Genomic DNA, 19,356 nt, shown 5'->3' with positions numbered 1-19,356 from the left:
TCTATCAGAATTCAGTAGGGCCCACTCTCAGAATGGTCTCAAGTTGAACAAACAGAATGAGATGAGCTCAGTGTGTACAGTGCTTGCCCACCTTTCACAAGGGCCTGGATTGCATCACCAACACTGCATAAATTGGGTATATTGATGCAAGCCTGCAATAGCATCACTCTGGAATTAGAGGCAGGAAGATCAGGAGTTCAAGACCATCCTTGGCTACACAGAAAGTCTGAGGGCAACCTGGGGTACATTATACCCTGCCTTAAAAAAATTATAGGTGGTGGTGGCAGCGGCATGCTTTTAATCCCAGCATTTGGGAGGTAGAGTTTGTCAGTCCGATTTACAATTTCAGGAGAGCCAGAGGACTACACAGAGAAACGTTGTCTCAGAAGAGCAAAATTAATTAACTAATGATTAATACATACATACCTCCTGATCCCTAGATGACGTCAGAAAGTTAAACAATTACCAGAACATATAGTCCAGAGATAAGATCCAATATATCTTATCCAAATATCCCCACCCAACAGAAATAAAGTGTCTCCCTGAATACAAGTCTACATTTCCGTGCCTCTTCCGTTCACTTGCCTACACACTTCCCACTTCTGAAGAATCAACAGCATGGTTTTTTTTTTTTTTTTTCCTTCCACTGCATGGGTCCTGGAACTCAGGTATCAAGTTTGGTGGCAAGCTTCTTTACCCACTGAACCATATTATCAGCTCACCAATTATAGGCAAGTTTCCAGACAAGAGACACTTCTCTCCTCCAGGGGTCCCATTGAGACCCACCCATTCATCTGGCAGGTCTCAGTTTAGATGGCTCATCTTCTGGAAGGTTCTTTTGTCTTTTTTTTTTTTTTTTCTGGAGCTGGGGACTGAACCCAGGGCCTTGCACTTGCTAGGCAAGCGCTCTACCACTGAGCTAAATCCCCAACCCCTTCTGGAAGGTTCTTTAACATGACCTCCATTCCAAACCCATTTTTCCCAGGTTCACACAGCACTATATCACTTCTCCAAATGATAGTCAGATGCCCAGTAGATTCCACTCCCCAAGGAAAAAAGGCAGGAAAGAACCAGGGGAGGCATATCCAATTCCAGACTGGGCTGGTAGTGCACTTTATCAATCCAGCAAAGAGGTAGAGGCCACAGAAGACAGAGTCAGTCAACCACTGTGAACTCTCATGTGTTGCTATGTTTTTTAGCTCTCGTGTTGTTACCACCAGCCTTGCTTTCTCTGTCACTGTCCCCAGCCAGAATGAGTCATTGAACTTACTACCATCCTGCTTCAGCCTCCAAGTACCTCGGATTATAGGACTTCTTAAGCGGAGCTGGGACACTGAACTTACATTTTATTGCTGGAGAATTTCACATTCATGTAAAGTGTTTTGATCAAACCCAACCCATGCCCCCTCTTCCAGTTCCTTTTCTAACCCCAGATCTTCCACTTTTTTTGTGTGTGGTTGTTATTTTGTTTTGTTTTGTTTTTTAACAGTTTTATGTTGGCCTCAAACTCACATGAATCCTCCTGTTGCAGCCTCCTGAATATTTTCTATGTGTGTAGCATGCATTCGAATGTATGTAGGTGTATATGTGTGCATGTGTATATGTGTATGAATCCTTAGTTTTGCATTTTTATCATTTTAAATTCCGTTTATTTCTGTGTGTCTCCGTAGGTTTGTACACATGAGTGCCTGCGGAAGCCAGAGGCAATGGCTATCCCTGAAGCTAGAGTTACAGGGGGTTATGAGCCACATGCTAGAGTCCTAGGATCCAAACTCTGAAAGAGTGGCAAGGGCTCTTAACCACCGAGTCATCCCTCCAGCCCTGATCGTGAACTTTGGAATTTTTTTTTTTTTTCGAATCCATGCGTTGTGCGCTCACACATACCCCCGACTAGTAAGAAGGAAAAGGAGGGAAAAAGAGAAGAAAAAGCAAGAGGAAGAGCTGCAGAAACGTGCTCCCTGCACTGCTGGAAAGTTTGAGGGGTAGAGATAAGCCGAAAGCCCGAGTCACGATCTCCAAACGTTTCTTCGCACAGGACCGTGGTCCTGCACATCGCCTGTTGCCAAGTAACGCGAGTACTCGCTACTACGAGCAGGGGGTGTGTGCAACGCCTGGAAACTCAACAAGCTTGGCTCCGTGTAACTGTGGAAAGGTCGGCTCTGACGGATACAGAGGTGGGGGAGTTGCTGCCCACCCTGCCCCGGGACTCGTCTTTCCTTTGCTCCCCAGGACCCCAGCCAGTCTCCCCGCGGGCAGGAAAACTGGGCCTGGCTGAGGTCAGGAGCTCCGGGGCCGCCTGACCTGCTGCGCGACTTCGGCAGGACGTCTGTCTGGAGTCCCACCTGGGTTAACGGTTCCTGTAAGGTACTTCTAACCTAGAGCCTGTCCTCTGACGAGCGCTTCACAAGTCCTCCTAGCACCAGGTTGCTAGGGGCGGCCTCAAGACTCCGCCAAAGGCCTGTGACCGTCCTGGCAGCAGACCCCGGAAGTGGGCAAAGCGTAACGGCGGGGAAGGAACGACCTGACAAAGCGAAGTCGAGACTCTCTCGCGAGATATCGGAAGTGGGCGGAGCCCAGACCCGCATTCCTTTGGACCATAGGGAGGCGTGACGTCAGGCTTTTCTCGCGAGAACTCGAAAAGTGGGCCGGGTCTTGGTCGCGCTAGATCAAGAACAGCACAGCCGAGCCTGTCTCGCGAGATTTGGTGCCGCAGAACCAAGCCTCTATCGCGAGATCAGGTGGCTCTGGACAGGACCGGCACTGCGCAGAGTGGAGGTCGTTGGAGTCACTTGTCACCTTTCAGCTGCTGTGCCTGTAGGTCCGTGCCCCGCCCGTCCCAGTCATGCTGTCCGCTCTCGCCCGTCCTGCCGGTGCCGCTCTCCGCCGCAGCTTCAGCACTTCGGCCCAGGTACAAGGAGCTGCCTGCTCAGAAAGGAACTCCGGGGGTAGCACATGCATCCCGGGAGCTCGGGAGGGTTTTAACCCGCCAAGGCTCACTCTGGACGGCTGGGCCGCCCGGCTCATATTCCATCAGCATCCTGTGTAGAAAACCTGGAAGAGGGGCAAAGTCAGTCCAGGTTCTCCCCAGAGTCTGCGTTCCCTGTAGATGCAGAAGACAAGGCCCTCGGTCCGGAAGCAGATTGCATTAATATGCAACTTTGCATTGCTTCGACATAACGGATTTTCTCCTCAGCCTCCATGCGAGTTATACATGAGGAGGAGAAATGACGTGTAACATTAACTTTGTAGTGCCGGCAGCCCGAGGTTCTGAGGGTAGAGAACTGAGTCAAGGTTACAGCAGTTTTGACAGACTTGATTGAAATTAGCACTGTCAGTAGTCTTCTCCGCTAAAGGATTGCTTTCTTTATGTTCACTTATGTAGACCAGGCTGGCCTGGAACTCACACAGATTCGTCTCTGCCTCAGTACTGGGATTAAAGACATGCACCAAGCATTATTATTTGTGTGTGTTTTGTATGTGCACATGATTGTACAGAGGCTAGAGAAGGACATCAGTGTCTTGGCCATCACTGTAGACCAGCGGTTGTCAACCACCTTGGCATCGAATGACCCTTTCACAGGGGCCCCATATCAAATATTTATATTGTAATTCATAACAGTAATAAAATTAAGGTTACAAAGTAGCAATGAAAGTGATTTTATGCTTGAGGGTCACAACGTAAGGAACTGTATTAAAAGGTTGCAGCATTAGGAAGCTTAAGAACCACAGTTTTAGACCTTACTTGTTTTAGAGAAGGCCTTTAACTGAATCTGCCAGGCTGGGGAATTGGGCTTTGAACTCAAGTCCTTATGCACTTAACAACTGAACCACCTCCTCTACTGGAGCCTTCTTTCTCTTATGAATTATTCTTGGAGGATCATCCCTGCTTTGGGTAGACTTGGCCTAGGACAGTTACAGCTAAGCTATTTATAGTCACCTTCTTCTGGGCCGGTGCTTCTTTAACTAGTGCATGTCAGAATCAATAAAGGCGTCCCAGGATCTTGTCAATAGGGCAGGGTCTGTATTTTTACATATCTCTAGCAAAATCGATACAACCAAGGCCACACCCCAAATAATTTGAGGGGACTCTATATTTATTTATGTCATGTCTTCCTGTTCCCCATCCAATCAATTCATTGAAAAATAAAGATAACAGGGTCTGGAGATGTACTCAGCAGTTAAAAGTGTTTGCTGATTTTGCAGAGAACGGATTTTGGTTCCCAGGACCCAAGGCAGTTGGCTCCTAACCACCTGTGACTCCAGCTCCAGAGGATCTGAAGCCACTTCTGGCCGCCATGGGCACTGCACCTAAACACACACACCAGATAATAAAACAGAAAGCCAACCTAAGTGGTCTGGTGAGGCACGCTTGTAATCCCAGCCACTCAAGAGTTCCAGACAGGAAGATGAAGTTTAAGGACCTGCCTGGGTAGTTTAGGAGGACTCTGTCTGACAGGAAAACAGTGCTGGGGACATAGTTCAGTGGTAATCACTTGCTAGGTATGTCCAAGGCCCTGGGTGCTCAGAGATGACAAGGATGAATAAGAAGTGGCCTGGGGTGGTCCACAGAGGAGTTAACTGTGGTAGATGGACATGGAGATGGATGTAGAGTGGCAGAGTAGGGTTAGGTCAGCAGAGCATGAATGGTGTGGCTTGGTTTCGGTGTGTGTTTGTGGAGCTGAGGATCGAACTCTGGGCCGTATGCATGCTAAATGAATGCTGTGCCGCTGGGCTGCACACCCAAGTTCAGCCTCGTTGGGTTTGTTTGCTTGTTTTCGTTTTTTAGAAAGAATGTCACTATGCACCTTAGGCTAGCCTGGACCTGGACCTCTCTATGTAGACCTAGCTGGCCTCAGACTAGAGATCCACCTGACTCTACCTGAGATTAAAGGGTGCATCGTGTGCCAACTTGAATTTGAATTTCGATAGTGGGCAAAGCACAGAATGCTATATTTTGATTTAAAATTTTAATTGTGTGTGTGGATATAGCATATATCACAGGTGTAGGACAGGACATAATGCAAGAGTCCTTGTGTGTGCGTGTCACAGCACAGGAGAGTGCACAGGGCAAGTTGCTGGAGTCTTTTCTCTTTTCACCGTATGGGGAAGATTAGAGATTGAACTCATGGCTTCGGAAGCAAGTCATTTCACAGGCACAGGCCCAGAATCAGAATGTGACATTTCAGTGAAGACCAGCAGAAAGCATAGATTACATGTAGAAGGAATTGGAGGCAGGAGGACAGTGACTGAGTTCAGCATGTGGGGCAGGGAGGTGTGGAATAATCAAGACTATCAAGGGAGGAATGGAGAGAACCCAGCAAGCCTTGTAAAACGTGGACATTGTCTCAAAAGTGAGGTACCATTTTGAACAGAACAGGTAGTTGGTAGTAGGTAGGGGGAGGCGGGTAAAGAGTCTCTGTGATGTGGGTGGCACTGTGGGTGTGGTGGGAATCGGTGGAGCTAACCGAATTTGATCAGATAAGGGAGAGTGGAGTCGTGGACGGTGCCAGGGTTTGGGCCTATGTGATAGTATTTCCTGAGATGGTAAGAGTTCTGGAAGAGCTTGCTAGACTAGCACTCAGTGGTAGTGTGCCTGTCTGGAGTGACCCAGCGAAGGGCTGAGGGCGTGGTTAAAACTCCCCCAGTGAAGGGCTCTGGATGTGGTTGGTGGTACAGTATAAAGACTTTGCAGAGAGAGCAAGTGTGGAGTATTAAACAAAATTCAGTGGCTCAGCTTTCAGTAGATTGAGAAAACAAAAAGAAAATATTAGTTGGGCATCCAAGTAGCTCTTGAAAAAACAGTGGAGTAAATCCAGAGGCACCTGGCATCCTGCAGCACTAAGCATGTTTGGGCTCCGGCGATCTCAATGGTGAAGTGCAGTCAAGGGCTTCAATGTATCCCTCCCCCACCCCCATGTGTTTAATCTGTCTGTGCATTTGAGTATCAGAAACACAAATCTGGAACACAGACTGAAAAAGCAGAAAGCAGAAGTTGTGAACGAAATCTCAGTTCTATCCATCCTCAATATAGTTGCTAGGCCATGGGCTGTTAATAGTGACTGGGCTCTCAGCAAAGGTCAGTGGGGTTGGAAGGAAGCACCGTGATAGTGCCTTGGAGAAATCCCACTGGGTTGATGACTCAGGATAAAGACATGTGCCCCCAATCTTGTCAACCTAAAGTTTTCACTACTCACATAGCCCGATAGTGAAGAATAGAGCCAGCTCCTGCAAGTTATCCACTGACTATATAGAAAGTCAAACATAATTTAAAAAAAAAAATGTTTACGATCTCAGGACCAGATTTTTGTGTGTGTTAGCACAGTTGCTGGTGCCTGTACAAACAAGACTACCTCAGTACACTACATAGAACCAAGTGAGAAAAGCCTCTTCCTCATCCTGCCCCAGCAATATTGTATTGAAGAGGTTCACCTAAGGACCCTAGAGTGGGCACTAACCCTTTTTGTTTCTTGGTAGCATTTCAGGTTTTTAGTTGTTAAGACTTACTTGTTAGATAAAAGCAACAGATTGTTTTTAAGCTGAATGTCATGGTGCAGACCTATGAGCCCAGGCCAGTTCCTCTGAGTTCCAGGTCAGCCTGGGCTACATAGCAGGCCCTGCCTCAAAGCAACAGAACAAACAGAAGCCATGCAACTGGTTTTCTTCCATTCCCTACTTGGGATCACCTTGTACTTTCCTTAATGGGACCACCACTGCCTGCTCTGTCAGCTTTAAGACACCAGGAGCTTCCAGAGATTTCTGGTGAAGTGAAATGATGGAGGAGTGCCTAAAGAGGGCAACTTGGAGATGCCTGAGCGGAGGGTGGGAGACAGGAGCTGATTGGGCAGGCGGGGTAGAGTGGCCAGGTTCTTCATGCATTGATTCCGTGTTAGGGTTGTTTGGAGACAGGGCCTCCCTGTCCAGTCCAGGCTGTGCTCTAACTCAGGACTCTCCTGCCTTTGCCTCCTGTTGGGCTTAGGTGTGTATCCACTCCCCCCTGGTTTTTCTTCCAGTCCTTGGGATGGTGCCCACGTCCTCTGCTGTGTGCTTGGCAAGCACTCTATCACTGAGCCACACCCCAACCTTGGGCTTTGGTTTTTGATAACTGAAGCCCATTATTACTTATTACAGCATTAATTACTGTCCAATTGCACTTCCTGCTGTGTATCCATGTGGCCTCCACCCACAGGTCCAGCCAGCCTTGGAAACGTTCAAAAAAGGAAAAACTAGGAACTGGAGAGATGGCTCAGAGGTTAAGAACAATTGCTGCTCTTACAGAGGACCTAAGTTCAGTTCCCAGCACCCACACTGGATGACTCACAACTGTCTGTAACTCTAGTTCCAGAGGATCTGATACCTCTTCTGTAATGGACACGCACATACATGGCATGCATTCATGCAGATACATATGTAACATACAGGTATAAGTAGGAATATAAACGTTTTTCAAAAATACATTACTTGCATACTGAACATGTACAAACTTTTCTTGTCCTCATTCCCTAAACAATACTGTCTTGGGCTGGAGAGATGGCTCAGTGGTTAAGAGCACTGGCTGCTCTTCCAGAGGTCCTGAATTCAATTCCCAGCAACCACATGGTGGCTCACAACCATCTGTAATGGGATTTGATGTCCTTTTTTCTTCTGGTGTGTCTGAAGACAGCAACAGTGTACTTACATACATAAAATGAATAAATCTTTTAAAAAAAATACTGTCTTCACAGCCCTTTATATATTTACATTGTGTTAAGTGTTATAAGTAATCTTTTATTTTTAAATTTTATTGCATGTGGATGTGCGTGAAGGTCAGAAAACTTTTCTGGAGTTGGTTCTCCTGCTCCGTGTGTGGGCCCTGAGGATCAAAGTCAGGTCCTCACCTTTCCAACAAGCACCTCTACTTGCCGGGTCATCTTGCCAGCCCACAAGTAATCTTGAGATGGTTTAGAGTACAGTGCAGAGGGGCGTAGGGTGAGTTCAGTAGCAGAGCGCTTGCCTAACCAGAGCAGAGCTCTTGACTCAGTTCCCAGTACCTCAAAAGTGCAGGAGAGGGGAATGGAAGAGCAGACAGGAGGACGTGTGTCAGTCAGTGATGCACAGTGCTACTGCTCACTGTGGGAGGCTGTTCCTGTGGGGTGAGGATTCTGGTGCTCCCACCTCGCTCTTAGAGCAGTAAGGAGCTGCTGCTTTCCAGTAATGTATGGTTCTTAAACTGCAGATCAAAGGTAAGGCTGCTGATAGGGTCCAGCTGGCGGCCTGGGCGGAGCTGCCTCTTTATCTTGTAGAAAAGGCATTTGGAGTATGACCCCTGGATCTAGGCTTGTGTTCTCTCCACTTGAACTTGGACTTTGGGATGGAGGTCCAGAGTTCTTCCACAGTGAAGCTGGTTGATGTGGCTGCCGGGTCTCACTTTGGTGTTGCATCATCTCAAACCCTATGCTGTGGTTTTTGGAATGCTTCTGGTTCTGTCTAAAGTATGCATCTCTCTACCTTTTTCTAGAACAATGCTAAAGTAGCTGTCCTCGGAGCTTCTGGGGGCATTGGGCAACCCCTTTCACTCCTCCTGAAGAACAGTCCCCTCGTGAGCCGCCTGACCCTCTATGACATCGCTCACACACCTGGTGTGGCAGCAGATCTGAGTCACATTGAGACCAGAGCAAATGTGAAAGGTACTGGGCGCGGCTGCCATGGAGACTCCACCATGTTCCCTGCAGTAGCCATGGGCTGGGTTGTAAAGTAGGGGCTGCAGGTTCATTTTAGAGTGAAACTTCACAAATGCCCAAATGACAGCATTGTTTTGGATATGAGCCTACACATATTTAAGCTGTGATGCCGTTTAGAAAGCAACTGGTGGGTGGGGTGGGTACTTGCTGTGTAAGCCTGGTGGCCCGGGTTCATTGCCCAGAACCCACAAGAAGGTAGAAGGAGAGAATCAATTCAAAGAGTTGTCCCCCACACACGCACTGTGATTGCACACGCATGTGTGCATGCACCCATAATAATAAATACTTTAGAAGTATGAAGCAGGCCGTGGTGATACACACCTGTCACCCCAGCACTTGGCAGGGTTATGGCAGAAGGGTCATCGGTTCCAGGTCACCCTGGGCTATATATTGAGATCTTGTAAAAAGGTGGGGGGTGGGGGTAGATCTTGACATGCACAAAGCCCTGGGTTCAATTTCCACCACTCCGGAGGTGGAGACAGGAGGGTCCTTGCTAGTTTCTGTAGAACTAGTTTGATCCAGAGGGAGCTCTTCCCCGAGGACAGTGGCTGTCACTTCACAGATGGAACCCATAGATTGTGTGCTCTCCCCTCAGATGTAGTGGCTCCCTGGGCTCAGAAAGGTGACACTGCTCTAATGGTTATTTCTTCCCAGGCTACCTCGGGCCGGAGCAGCTGCCAGACTGCCTAAAAGGTTGTGATGTGGTGGTCATCCCAGCTGGAGTGCCCAGGAAGCCAGGTATGTGATGTGGGGAGGGGGCTGGGGTAGATAGAGGACTCTGCTGTCACAGACGCTCACTCACTGCAGTGCAAGAACTGACTGCAGATCCCAGCGTCCACACTGGGCAGCTCACAAATTCCTCTAACTCCAGCTCCAAGGGACCCAGCACCCTCTTCCAGCTCTGCAGGCCACCACATACAAACACACACACAAGTAAAATTTTTTATTAATAAATATTTCAAAGCCTCGCCTGCAATGTCCTTACACGGGTGAGAAGGATGTTCTGCTGATAGCTGTGGATTTGCCCTGTCCCATTGCCAGGGTCTCCAGAGGCTTCCTCTTTGTCTAGGGTAAAAGCCACATGTCCGCCTGGCAGATTAAGCCTGCAGGTATCTGCTGGCTCTGGTGCTGTGGGCAGAACCAGCTCCACCTTAGGACTCCTGCTAACCCTTGAGTCCTTCAAGATGGCTGCCACCAAGCCCGATATCTCAGGTCCATCCTGGTTCACACTGACTGGGACGTCCTTGTCCTCCTTGTCTTGGGCTCTCTCCTGAGCTCCTGTGCACACAGTGATGCAGAGCTATCGCGCTGGGTGGTTTGGGGTTTTTTGGATCTTAGCAAATATTTCACTAATTGTGCAGAATGCTTTGTCTCGTGGGACTAGGAAGAGCCCATAGGTACTTTCCCTCACATTAAGGTCAAGACCCCTTTTCAGTGAGTTTCTCTAACCTCTGATTTCTAGACTAAAAACAAAACTTTGCTTACCTTCTCTGAGGATCTTGTGCCCCACATTAGGCACCAGTTGAGGGGTTCCTGCAGGTGTCAGACAGAAGTGAAGCACTTAAAGAGATGAGAATGAAAACCAGATTGACTTCATCAGCCTGGAGTAGATTTCAGGGAGTCTAAGCCAGGCAGTTCATTGTCAGTGTATTGAGAACACAGTAGAAGCCGAGCCTTATGGCGCACGCCTTTAATCCCAGCACTCAGAGAGGCAGAGGCAGGCAGGTCTCTGTGTATGAGTCCAGTCTGGTCTACACAGAGTGCAGTAACTGAAAGGCCTAGAGTCTAGTGTGGTCTCTGACTGAGCGTAGAGGTCAGCAGGCCATAAAGTACATGTGGCGTCTCCTCTAAGGATGGGTAAAGGTCTAGGGAGGGAAAGTCTGAGATAATCATTCTTGGTAATTTGGGTGAGGTCTGCCTCCACAGATAGCAGAAAGGTCACCAGGGCAATAACCAAATCTATCATAGTGCCGTAGTGCCGTAGATGGAATGCAGGTATTTGATTTCTAGCTCCTCCATTGAGGAGACACTCCTGCACGATTCCTGGTTCTCTTAGTGCTTGAGTATGAAGACCTCTGCCCCCAACAGCGGGAGGTGAGGGCCAACTCCTACAAGTTGTCCTTTGATTCCCTCACACACTCACACTCACCGTGACATGTGTGCACACAGAAGAACAAAATAAACATGTAATCTTTTTTTTTTTTTTTTTTTTTTTTGAAATTTCATAATGTTCTATGTGACTCTCCTGGGTCATCGCAGGAATGACACGAGATGACCTGTTCAACACCAATGCTACCATTGTGGCCACATTGACGGCTGCCTGTGCCCAGCACTGTCCTGAAGCCATGATTTGCATCATTTCCAACCCAGTGAGTAGTACAGGGGCAGGGCTGGGTGAGCACATGTGAGATGGCCGGAGGGCTACCGAGCGGCAGGTGTCCTTGTTTATGTGGGATGGACGGCCGCCTTGTTTATGTGGGGTGGACGGCAGCCTTGCCTAGCAGTTGGCTCACCGTTATTGGTAGGGTCTGTTGCTGGGCTTCACTCTAAGCTGACATCTGTCTCGTGATTTTCTAGGTTAACTCCACCATCCCCATCACAGCCGAAGTTTTCAAGAAGCATGGCGTATACAACCCCAACAAGATATTCGGTGTGACAACCCTTGACATCGTCAGAGCAAACACATTTGTGGCAGAGCTAAAGGTGAGGGCCCTGTGGGTGACTCTTGGTTACCTGTTGTCTGAGCTGCTCAGCTGTCCTTGCTCATGGGAAGGTGGACATGAGAGTTTGTAGCCGGCTTCAGTGGTTTTCGTAGGAATCCAGCCACTGGATCCCACAGGTTCAGACTCCTGGCTTAGCACGCTCTCTGCCCTGACCTCTTCCCACGGCATCAGGGTTCAGACTCTAATCTACTCTTGGCTGGTAACCACCTGTCCCATTTACCATGCGAAAAGCTAGGTTTATCTGCTAGTCCTTATACATGGTGATAAGGATTTAGGAAAGTTCCAGAAATCCTAAAATAACTGTCGTCAGAGCCTCTGGTTCTACCTCCTTTCTTAGGGTGCCAATAGTAGCCACCCTGAAGCACTCACACCCTGCCTGCTTCCTGACTCTTGGCCTGTGCCCAGGTCCTTTCCTTTTTAATATACATATGTAGATACAAATTTATCCTATTTTTAATTATATGTGAGTCTGTGTGTGGAAATCGCAGCTGTGAGTATCCAGAGGAGGGTCTCATCCTTCTGAAACTGGAGTTACAGGCAGTTCTGAGCCATGCCGTGTGGTAGTAGGAACCAAATCTGGTCCCCTGCGAGAGCAGCAAGCACTCTCAACCACTGAGGCGGATCAGCCAGTGTCTGCTGGTGCCTTTCACACCCTGCTTGGCAGCCATTCCTCTTGCAGTGTGCATCTCACTAGCAGCCCTGCTGCCTTGAGCCTGTGCTTCGGCTATCCAGTCACAGTATGCCGGACAGGGTTAGGGAAAGAACTCTTTATCTGGGGCAGGATGGGAGGACACGTGTTGGGGCTTTTGCATGAAGAGTGACCTTAGCATAGGGAGGAGTGTGGCTATCCTCTGGCTGTATGAGGCTGTCATCAGGTGGCTAGCGAGGTCATCAGGGGCAATACAGTCTAGTTTGTAACAGAGAAGCCTGGGGTGACCCCTACACAAACTGTCTGTCTTAGTGTTTCCATTGCTGTGACAAGACAGCATGACCAAGACAACTTTTTTTCTTTTCTTTTCTTTTTTCTTTTTTTTTTTTTTCGGAGCTGGGGACCGAACCCAGGGCCTTGCACTTGCTAGGCAAGCGCTCTACCACTGAGCTAAATCCCCAACCCCGACCAACACAACTCTTATAAGGACATTTAATTGGGGTTGGCTTACAGGTTCTGAGGTTTAGTCCATTATCATCATGGCAGAAAGTGTGGCAGTGTCCAGGAAGCCAGGGTGCAGAAGGAGCTGAGAGTTGAATGTCTTTATCTAAAGGCCACCAGAAGAAGACTGTCTTCCAGGCAGCTAGGAGAAGGGTCTCAAGGCTTATCTGCACAGTGACACACATCGTCCAACAAAGCCACACTTCCTAATAGTGCCACTCCCTGGGCCACTCTCTGCCCCTGCTCACAGAGACTGATCATATAGGGCCAGACTCTGGGTCCTCCTGGTTTATTTCCGAGCATTCTGGGTTTCCAGTCTTTGTGCTTTGGGGGACTGTGACTTGTTTTCTACTCAGAAAATTTATTAACAGTTAATCAAGCTTCCTACTTTGGTGAATAGGGTTTGGACCCAGCTCGAGTCAATGTGCCTGTCATTGGTGGCCACGCCGGGAAGACGATCATCCCCCTGATCTCTCAGGTACATGGGTGTGTTAGAGAGGAGGAGGGGTGTCACAAATACCTTCTTAAAGCTGTTTAAAGCCCTCAGAACAGTCTGGGACAAGTGGAGCTTCCTCTGGACTGCAGAGGGGTTCCTGCTGGCTAAAACCCATCTGTCTAGGGTTTTCCTGGCTGTCCGCTGTGGGGCTGGGTGTTGTCAGAAGCAGCAGGTTCCAGCACGCTGTGGGAAACAGTCCGTAGGATCAACACAGGCAATGTAGGAAGCCAGGTGTGGTGGTGGACAGCTGTAATTCCCACTTTCAGGAGGAGGTGGCAAGAGGATCAGGAGTTCAAGGTTACCATCAGCTATGTAATGAGTTGGTTGCCATCCTGGGTTACATCAAGCCCTGGAGTAAATAAAAAATGGTTGGTTTGAATTGAATGGTGATAGAGTTAGCATCGCTGAATGAGATCTATAGTCCGTAACCCCTGAATATGATGTGTTAAGGACTCATATCTGTGGTGCATAGATACTGTATAAGTGAACCAAGAGGAAACATGGCATGCATCCTGATTATTAAGACTCTAGAAGCCCAGGGATGGAGAGATGGGTCAGTGGATATAAATCTAAAACAAAGGTTCTCCAAGTTTGTTGGTGGCTGCAAGTCACAGAAGGGAGAGCTGGTTGCAAGTGGGGGTGATAGAGACAAGATGGGAGAAACCTGGGTGAGGTCCAAAGGTGAGGTGATCCTCTGGTGGACCCACTGTGCAGAGTCATGGACTATGCTGCTCAGTGTAAAGCTTCTGGCAAAGTAAGTGGTGGGAAGACGGCTCAGTCGCTAAGGTGCCTGCCGTCGAAACATGAGGACCTGAGTCGGACGCCTAGCATCTGTGTGAAGACGAGTCAGGTGCAGGGCTGTCGTGTCAGTGCTCGGGAGGAGATGGGAGGGTCTCCAGGCTTGCTAGGTCAGCCTAGCCTTGTTGGAGCTCTGAGTTCAGTGAGAGACCCTGTCTCAAAACACACACATAAGCTGGATAGTGGTTGAAGACAGCTGACATCAACCTCAGGCCTCGCAATGTATACATGTATGGACACACAAGTAATTAGGGTGGCTATGCATGGTGGCTGCACAGGGAGGTGGAAGCAGGAATCAGAGGTATTCTTGGCTGCATTGTGAATTCTGGGCTACATAAGCACTGTCTCAACCAAAAAACAAAAAAGTGGAGAGGGTTCATCAAGCCTCCTCAAAAAATTGATTTTGCCTTTGTCTATAAGAAAGGACTTTGGAGGGGTTGGGGATTTAGCTCAGTGGTACAGCGCTTGCCTAGCAAGCTCAAGGCCCTGGGTTCGGTCCCCAGCTCTGAAAAAAAAGAAAAAAAAAAGAAAAGAAAAAAAAAGAAAGGACTTTGGAATCTTTGGGGTTGAGTGGTAGGACCTCTGTCTGGCATGAGGGAGGCCCTAGGTTACATCCCCAAGAAGAAATGAAGCCCAGTTTCTGTTTGCAGTGGTGCTGGGATTGGGCCAGGCCTGGGTGTCTGGAGGGGCTTGCACCAGGAAATTGCTCACACAATCCTTGGCTTGCCCTGCAGTGTACCCCCAAGGTTGACTTTCCCCAAGACCAGCTGGCCACACTCACCGGGAGGATCCAGGAGGCTGGCACTGAAGTCGTGAAGGCCAAGGCTGGAGCAGGTGGAGTCCCCAGGCATCCCTAGGGGTGGGAACACTGATACTGAGGGCCAGGAATATTAGGGTGACAGAGAAAGACTGATTGTCCCTGGGTAGCAAACAGGTGCTGCTCTCTATGGTGCATCTGCCTTTGCCTGAAGAGAAGCTTCTAGAAGGTAGGACAGTCTTCTGCGGGGTGAAGGTGATTTTGGAGTTGGACACAGTGAAGTGCAGAAGTGCAGGCCCAGATTCTCACCATGAGTGTGGGTGCAGGTGCTTTCCTGGCGCCTGGTACTGGCAGTACTGACCCACTGTTCTCTCCTAGGCTCTGCCACTCTGTCCATGGCTTATGCTGGAGCCCGCTTTGTCTTCTCCCTGGTGGACGCCATGAATGGGAAGGAAGGAGTCATCGAGTGCTCTTTTGTTCAGTCCAAAGAGGCAGAGTGCACTTATTTCTCTACACCCTTGCTGTTGGGGGTGCGTATCCAGGGCAAGCACAGCCGAGTTGTGATTCTTGGGGTTCCACCACACACCTTTCCTCCGAGCATCAGCCACACGTCACTGCCTGGCACCTGCTTGGCTTTGGGGGAGGGAGAGCAGTGTTCTTAGGGCAGCACAGAGCTGTGCCAGTATAGTTTGGGGAATGTGGCAGCTGTGAATGGCGGTCAAGGCCAGGTCACAGTGGTGCAGCCCTTCTGCTTAGAACCCCCAGTGAGGGACTGGTGGTGTGGCTTGGTGGTAGAGCCCTGTGCTGCTGAACAAGCTGGAATGTGGTTTCACATGTCACCATTTTCCCTCTTCCAGAAAAAAGGCCTGGAGAAGAACCTAGGCATTGGCAAAATCACTCCTTTTGAGGAGAAAATGATTGCCGAGGCCATCCCTGAGCTGAAAGCCTCCATCAAGAAAGGCGAGGACTTTGTGAAGAACATGAAGTGAGTGTGACCTCGAGCCTCACACAGCAGCAGCATCCTAACTTATTCAGCATCATGTCACTGAACTACTTGAGAGTCTAATTTGTTTGTTGGAGGGTGTTGTATCAGCATCAGCATCCCTTCCAAACTATGGGCTGTTGATAATGACAATAAAACAGTCTCTGATTTTCTTTTTCAAGGTCTCTGCAAATTCCCATCAGCTCACCTAATCAGGGATAGAGTCTGTGGTTGGGGGTGGTGGGTCATGCTTTGAATCCCAGCACTTGAGGCAAGATGATCTCGGAAGTCCAGGCTGGTCTATGTATTATACAACTAGCCAACGAGACTACATAGGGAAACCTTATCTCACTAATCATCATCATCATCCTTCTCTCACAATAACAAGAGCTACAGGCTATTCCCACGTTAGGCAGAGACCTTCAAGGAAGTCTAAGCCAAGCCTAGCAGTGCATGCCTGTCTCCCCAGCTACTCCATGGGGGAGGAGGGTCTAAAGGCCAAGGCCTGCCTGCACTACAGAGTTGAGAGTCCCGGGCAGCTGAGGGAGAGACCCTGTCAGCATTAGAGCAGTGAGTAAAGCTCAGCTGCCTCGTCTCAGTAGCCTCAGATGGCAGCATGGCTGAGCTAGAGGGCTTCCTAGCATGTCCCTTAGGTTCCATCCTGCTTAGCTCAGCCTGCTTTGACACGGCCTAGAGTCACCTGAAGGGGGAGTTTCAGTTGAGGATTGCCCTGTTGCGTATAATTTAAGAAAACACTAGTTCATTTGCCCAGGGCCTAGCTCTCAGCTGAGCTCCACCTACTGCCAATTGGCTGTCTCCCATGCCCAAAATGCCAGAAGCTGCTGTTCTAGCTCCATTGGCTAACTGCCCAGCTGCCCCCTTTCTCCTGGCCACTTTTGCTCCATGGATGGAAAACACTATATACAGTTTTAATATTTTAAAACTAGGCAGACAGCATAATTGCTGAGCTCTGATCAGCTAACTTATTGTAGCCAACCGCCAGTGCTGGGGGCTGCCATGTCCAGTCCCCCGAGATCTTACATGGCTGTTTGATCTTTCCAAAACCTGGTCTAAACCCTTTTTCTTTCTGTTCCTTCTCCTGGGACCCAGAAGTCCCAACTCTTTCCCTTTGTCCAGCAATTGACTTCTGCCTCCTTTATTGACACAATCAAGAACCAATTAGGGAATGGACACCTCCCTCTACATTGCCCAGATGTACCTACAGGCAAGTCTGCCTTGATAATTGGTGTAGGGAGGCCCAGCCCACTGTGGGCAGCAGCATTCCCTAGACAGGTGGTCCTACGGTGAACGAGAAAGCTCACCGGGACTAGAGAGAGCAGGTTAGGGCCTGTACTATTCTAGAACCTCCTAGTTTGGTTCCCAGCATACATACCAGACAGTTCACGACTGTCTAACTCGTTTGACTTCCTCTGGCTTCTGTGAGCAGAGGTGCAGGTGTAGCCTTACAGACAGTAAACAGCTGGGCATGTCAGCACGCCTTTAATCCCAGCACTCAGGTACGGCAGGTGGATCACTGTGAGCTCCAGGCTAACCTGGTCTACAGAGTGAGACCCTGTACAACAAAATAAAAAAAGAAATCTTAGAAATCTAACGGAGTGTAAGCCAGTGAGCTTTCTGCCCTTGTTTGCCTGTGAAGTAAGTTCCTTGGTCTGAAGTAATATGTGGAGTGACAAGCAGGCCCTCTATCGGGTCCCTGCCTTGACTTCCCTCAAATGATGGCTTATGACCTCGAAGTGTAAGCCACATAAACCCTCCTTCCCCGTGATGTTTTTGGCCGTGGTGTTTGTCACAGCAACAGAGAACAGACTGAATCAGGTTCAATTCCTAATGCCCCCCCCCCAAAATAAAAGGTTTGTCTGAGGTGTGCCATGAGTTCATGGTCAGCCTGCGCCTACATAGTGCAGTCCTGCTCTAGGAGGGAAAAAAACACAAAACTCGTCCTTTCTGACTCACAATTCGCATCCTCTCATTCACCTGACAGGCTGAAGCTAAGGTCTAGAGACTTCTTGGTTGTGGATGGTCGCTGCTCATATTTCAGGGCTGCCCCAGGAATGCTGGCAAAGGCTGAGATAGCTCCAGGCCCTATATTTTTTTTATTTTTTAAAGATTGTTACTGGAGATCAAGCTGAGGCTCTCATGCTCGCATTACTAGCCAGTGCTCTAGACTGAGCCATCTGCCAGGTCTGGTTAGCCTTTTGTTTGTACAGGCTTTATTATTAAAAAAAAAAATCGTTTAAGTAAATAACAACATCACACAACTAGACCCAAAGTCCATACAACTTAGTGAATTTGTGTACAGTTAGAATGGCATTAGAAACAGATGTTGTAGTGAGGCTATGAGTACAAGCCTTTAATCCCAGCACTGGTAGGCAGAGGCAGGCAGATCTCTGAGGTGGAAGCCAGCCTGGTCTCCATAGTTCCAGGACAGCCAGAGCTACATATAGAGACATTGTCTCAACCTAAACAGGAAGAGAAAAGAAACCAGCTATGAAGCATCACGACATATACACTTACCTGCCACCAAGAAAAAAGCCATGGCAAGGGGCTGGAGAGATGGCTCAGTGGTTAAGAGCACTGACTGCTCTTCCAGAGGTCCTGAGTTCAATTCCCAGCAACCACATGGTGGCTCACAACCATCTGTAATGAGATCTGATATCTTCTGGTGTGTCTGACAGCTACAGTGTACTTATATATAATAAATAAATAAATATTTTTTTTAAAAAAAGCCATGGCAAAATTAAAAGTAGGAAAAGAATTACCTTTATATCCTCTTGTTACATACTTTTTTGACAGTCTCACTATGTTGTCCAAATTGATGTCAAAATCCTGCTGCTCTTACCTGAGTACTGGAAGCACAGGTATACACCGCCATGTTGGTGTTGGCTCCTGCCTGTCAGGACTTGCCTGACAGCTCTGGTCTAAGAACTAGCAGGAGAAATGAAGGCAAAGGCCTGGTACGCCAGGGCTCCGGAGAAGACATCTCTGGATACCTAGGCAGAGCAAGAATCTTAAGTCTTCCTTGGCAGTCTACTCACAGGGGAGAGGGCTGGGCTAACTCTGCACGGGGTAGCATTTCAAGCAGCAAAGGAGCAAGTGTGTTCAAACTTCTGACCCTGAGACAGGACCTTGCCAACTACAAAGTTCACGATCAAAAGTCTCACAGTCTAGTAACAAAAAAAAAAAAAAGTCATAAGGGCAACAGTTCAATGGGTAGAGAGTACATGTTCTACATACGCACAAGGTCTTGAGTTTGAATCCCCAAAAACCAAGGCCAGGCAGCCTGGCCAAATCCGTAAGTGGCAGGCCCATAAGAGAAACTGTCTCGAAACCAACTAGATGTTCTGAGGAACATCTGAAGTTGACCTCTGGCCTCCACATACAAGTGCACACACGGACATACACACCTGTTCACACATGCACACAAATATAAACCTAGCAAAAGGGGGAGATGACTCAATGTTTTAAATAACTTCACAATTTTGTGTTAGGCCACAGACCAAAGGTTCAATGAGGAAGGTCATCTTTGCATGGTAGCTATGACTTGGGTGGTCTCTAGATTGCATTCCCGGAAAGCCAGCTCCAGATGACTCCCTGCCAAAGGCCAGCACCGCACGTTGCTGTGCTAGAGCACAGCAGAAGGGCTGAGAGTCAACGATGGGGCCGCTGTGAGCGGTTTGGGAAGAGTGAGTCCATTTCCAAACCCCATTTCCAC

At 48.6% G+C, this 19,356-nt stretch overlaps 1 protein-coding gene across 1 annotated transcript; it reads left to right on the top strand.

Annotated features, from left to right (window-relative positions):
• The first annotated feature begins 2,734 nt into the window (after positions 1-2,734).
• Mdh2 (malate dehydrogenase 2) lies at positions 2,735-15,804 on the top strand. The gene is made up of 9 exons (XM_032886508.1): positions 2,735-2,908; positions 8,495-8,663; positions 9,372-9,455; positions 10,977-11,086; positions 11,295-11,420; positions 12,991-13,068; positions 14,619-14,718; positions 15,020-15,171; positions 15,499-15,804. The coding sequence occupies exons 1-9, from the start codon at positions 2,843-2,845 to the stop codon at positions 15,628-15,630; spliced, it is 1,017 nt and encodes a 338-aa protein (XP_032742399.1). The 5' UTR covers positions 2,735-2,842; the 3' UTR covers positions 15,631-15,804.
• Positions 15,805-19,356: the final 3,552 nt, after the last annotated feature.

The sequence above is a fragment of the Rattus rattus genome, chromosome 16 (assembly GCF_011064425.1).
Source record: "Rattus rattus isolate New Zealand chromosome 16, Rrattus_CSIRO_v1, whole genome shotgun sequence".
In the NCBI taxonomy this organism is placed as follows: domain Eukaryota; kingdom Metazoa; phylum Chordata; class Mammalia; order Rodentia; family Muridae; genus Rattus; species Rattus rattus.
Note: the sequence above shows the minus strand (reverse complement) of the source record. Positions and strands in the feature narration are given on the sequence as shown.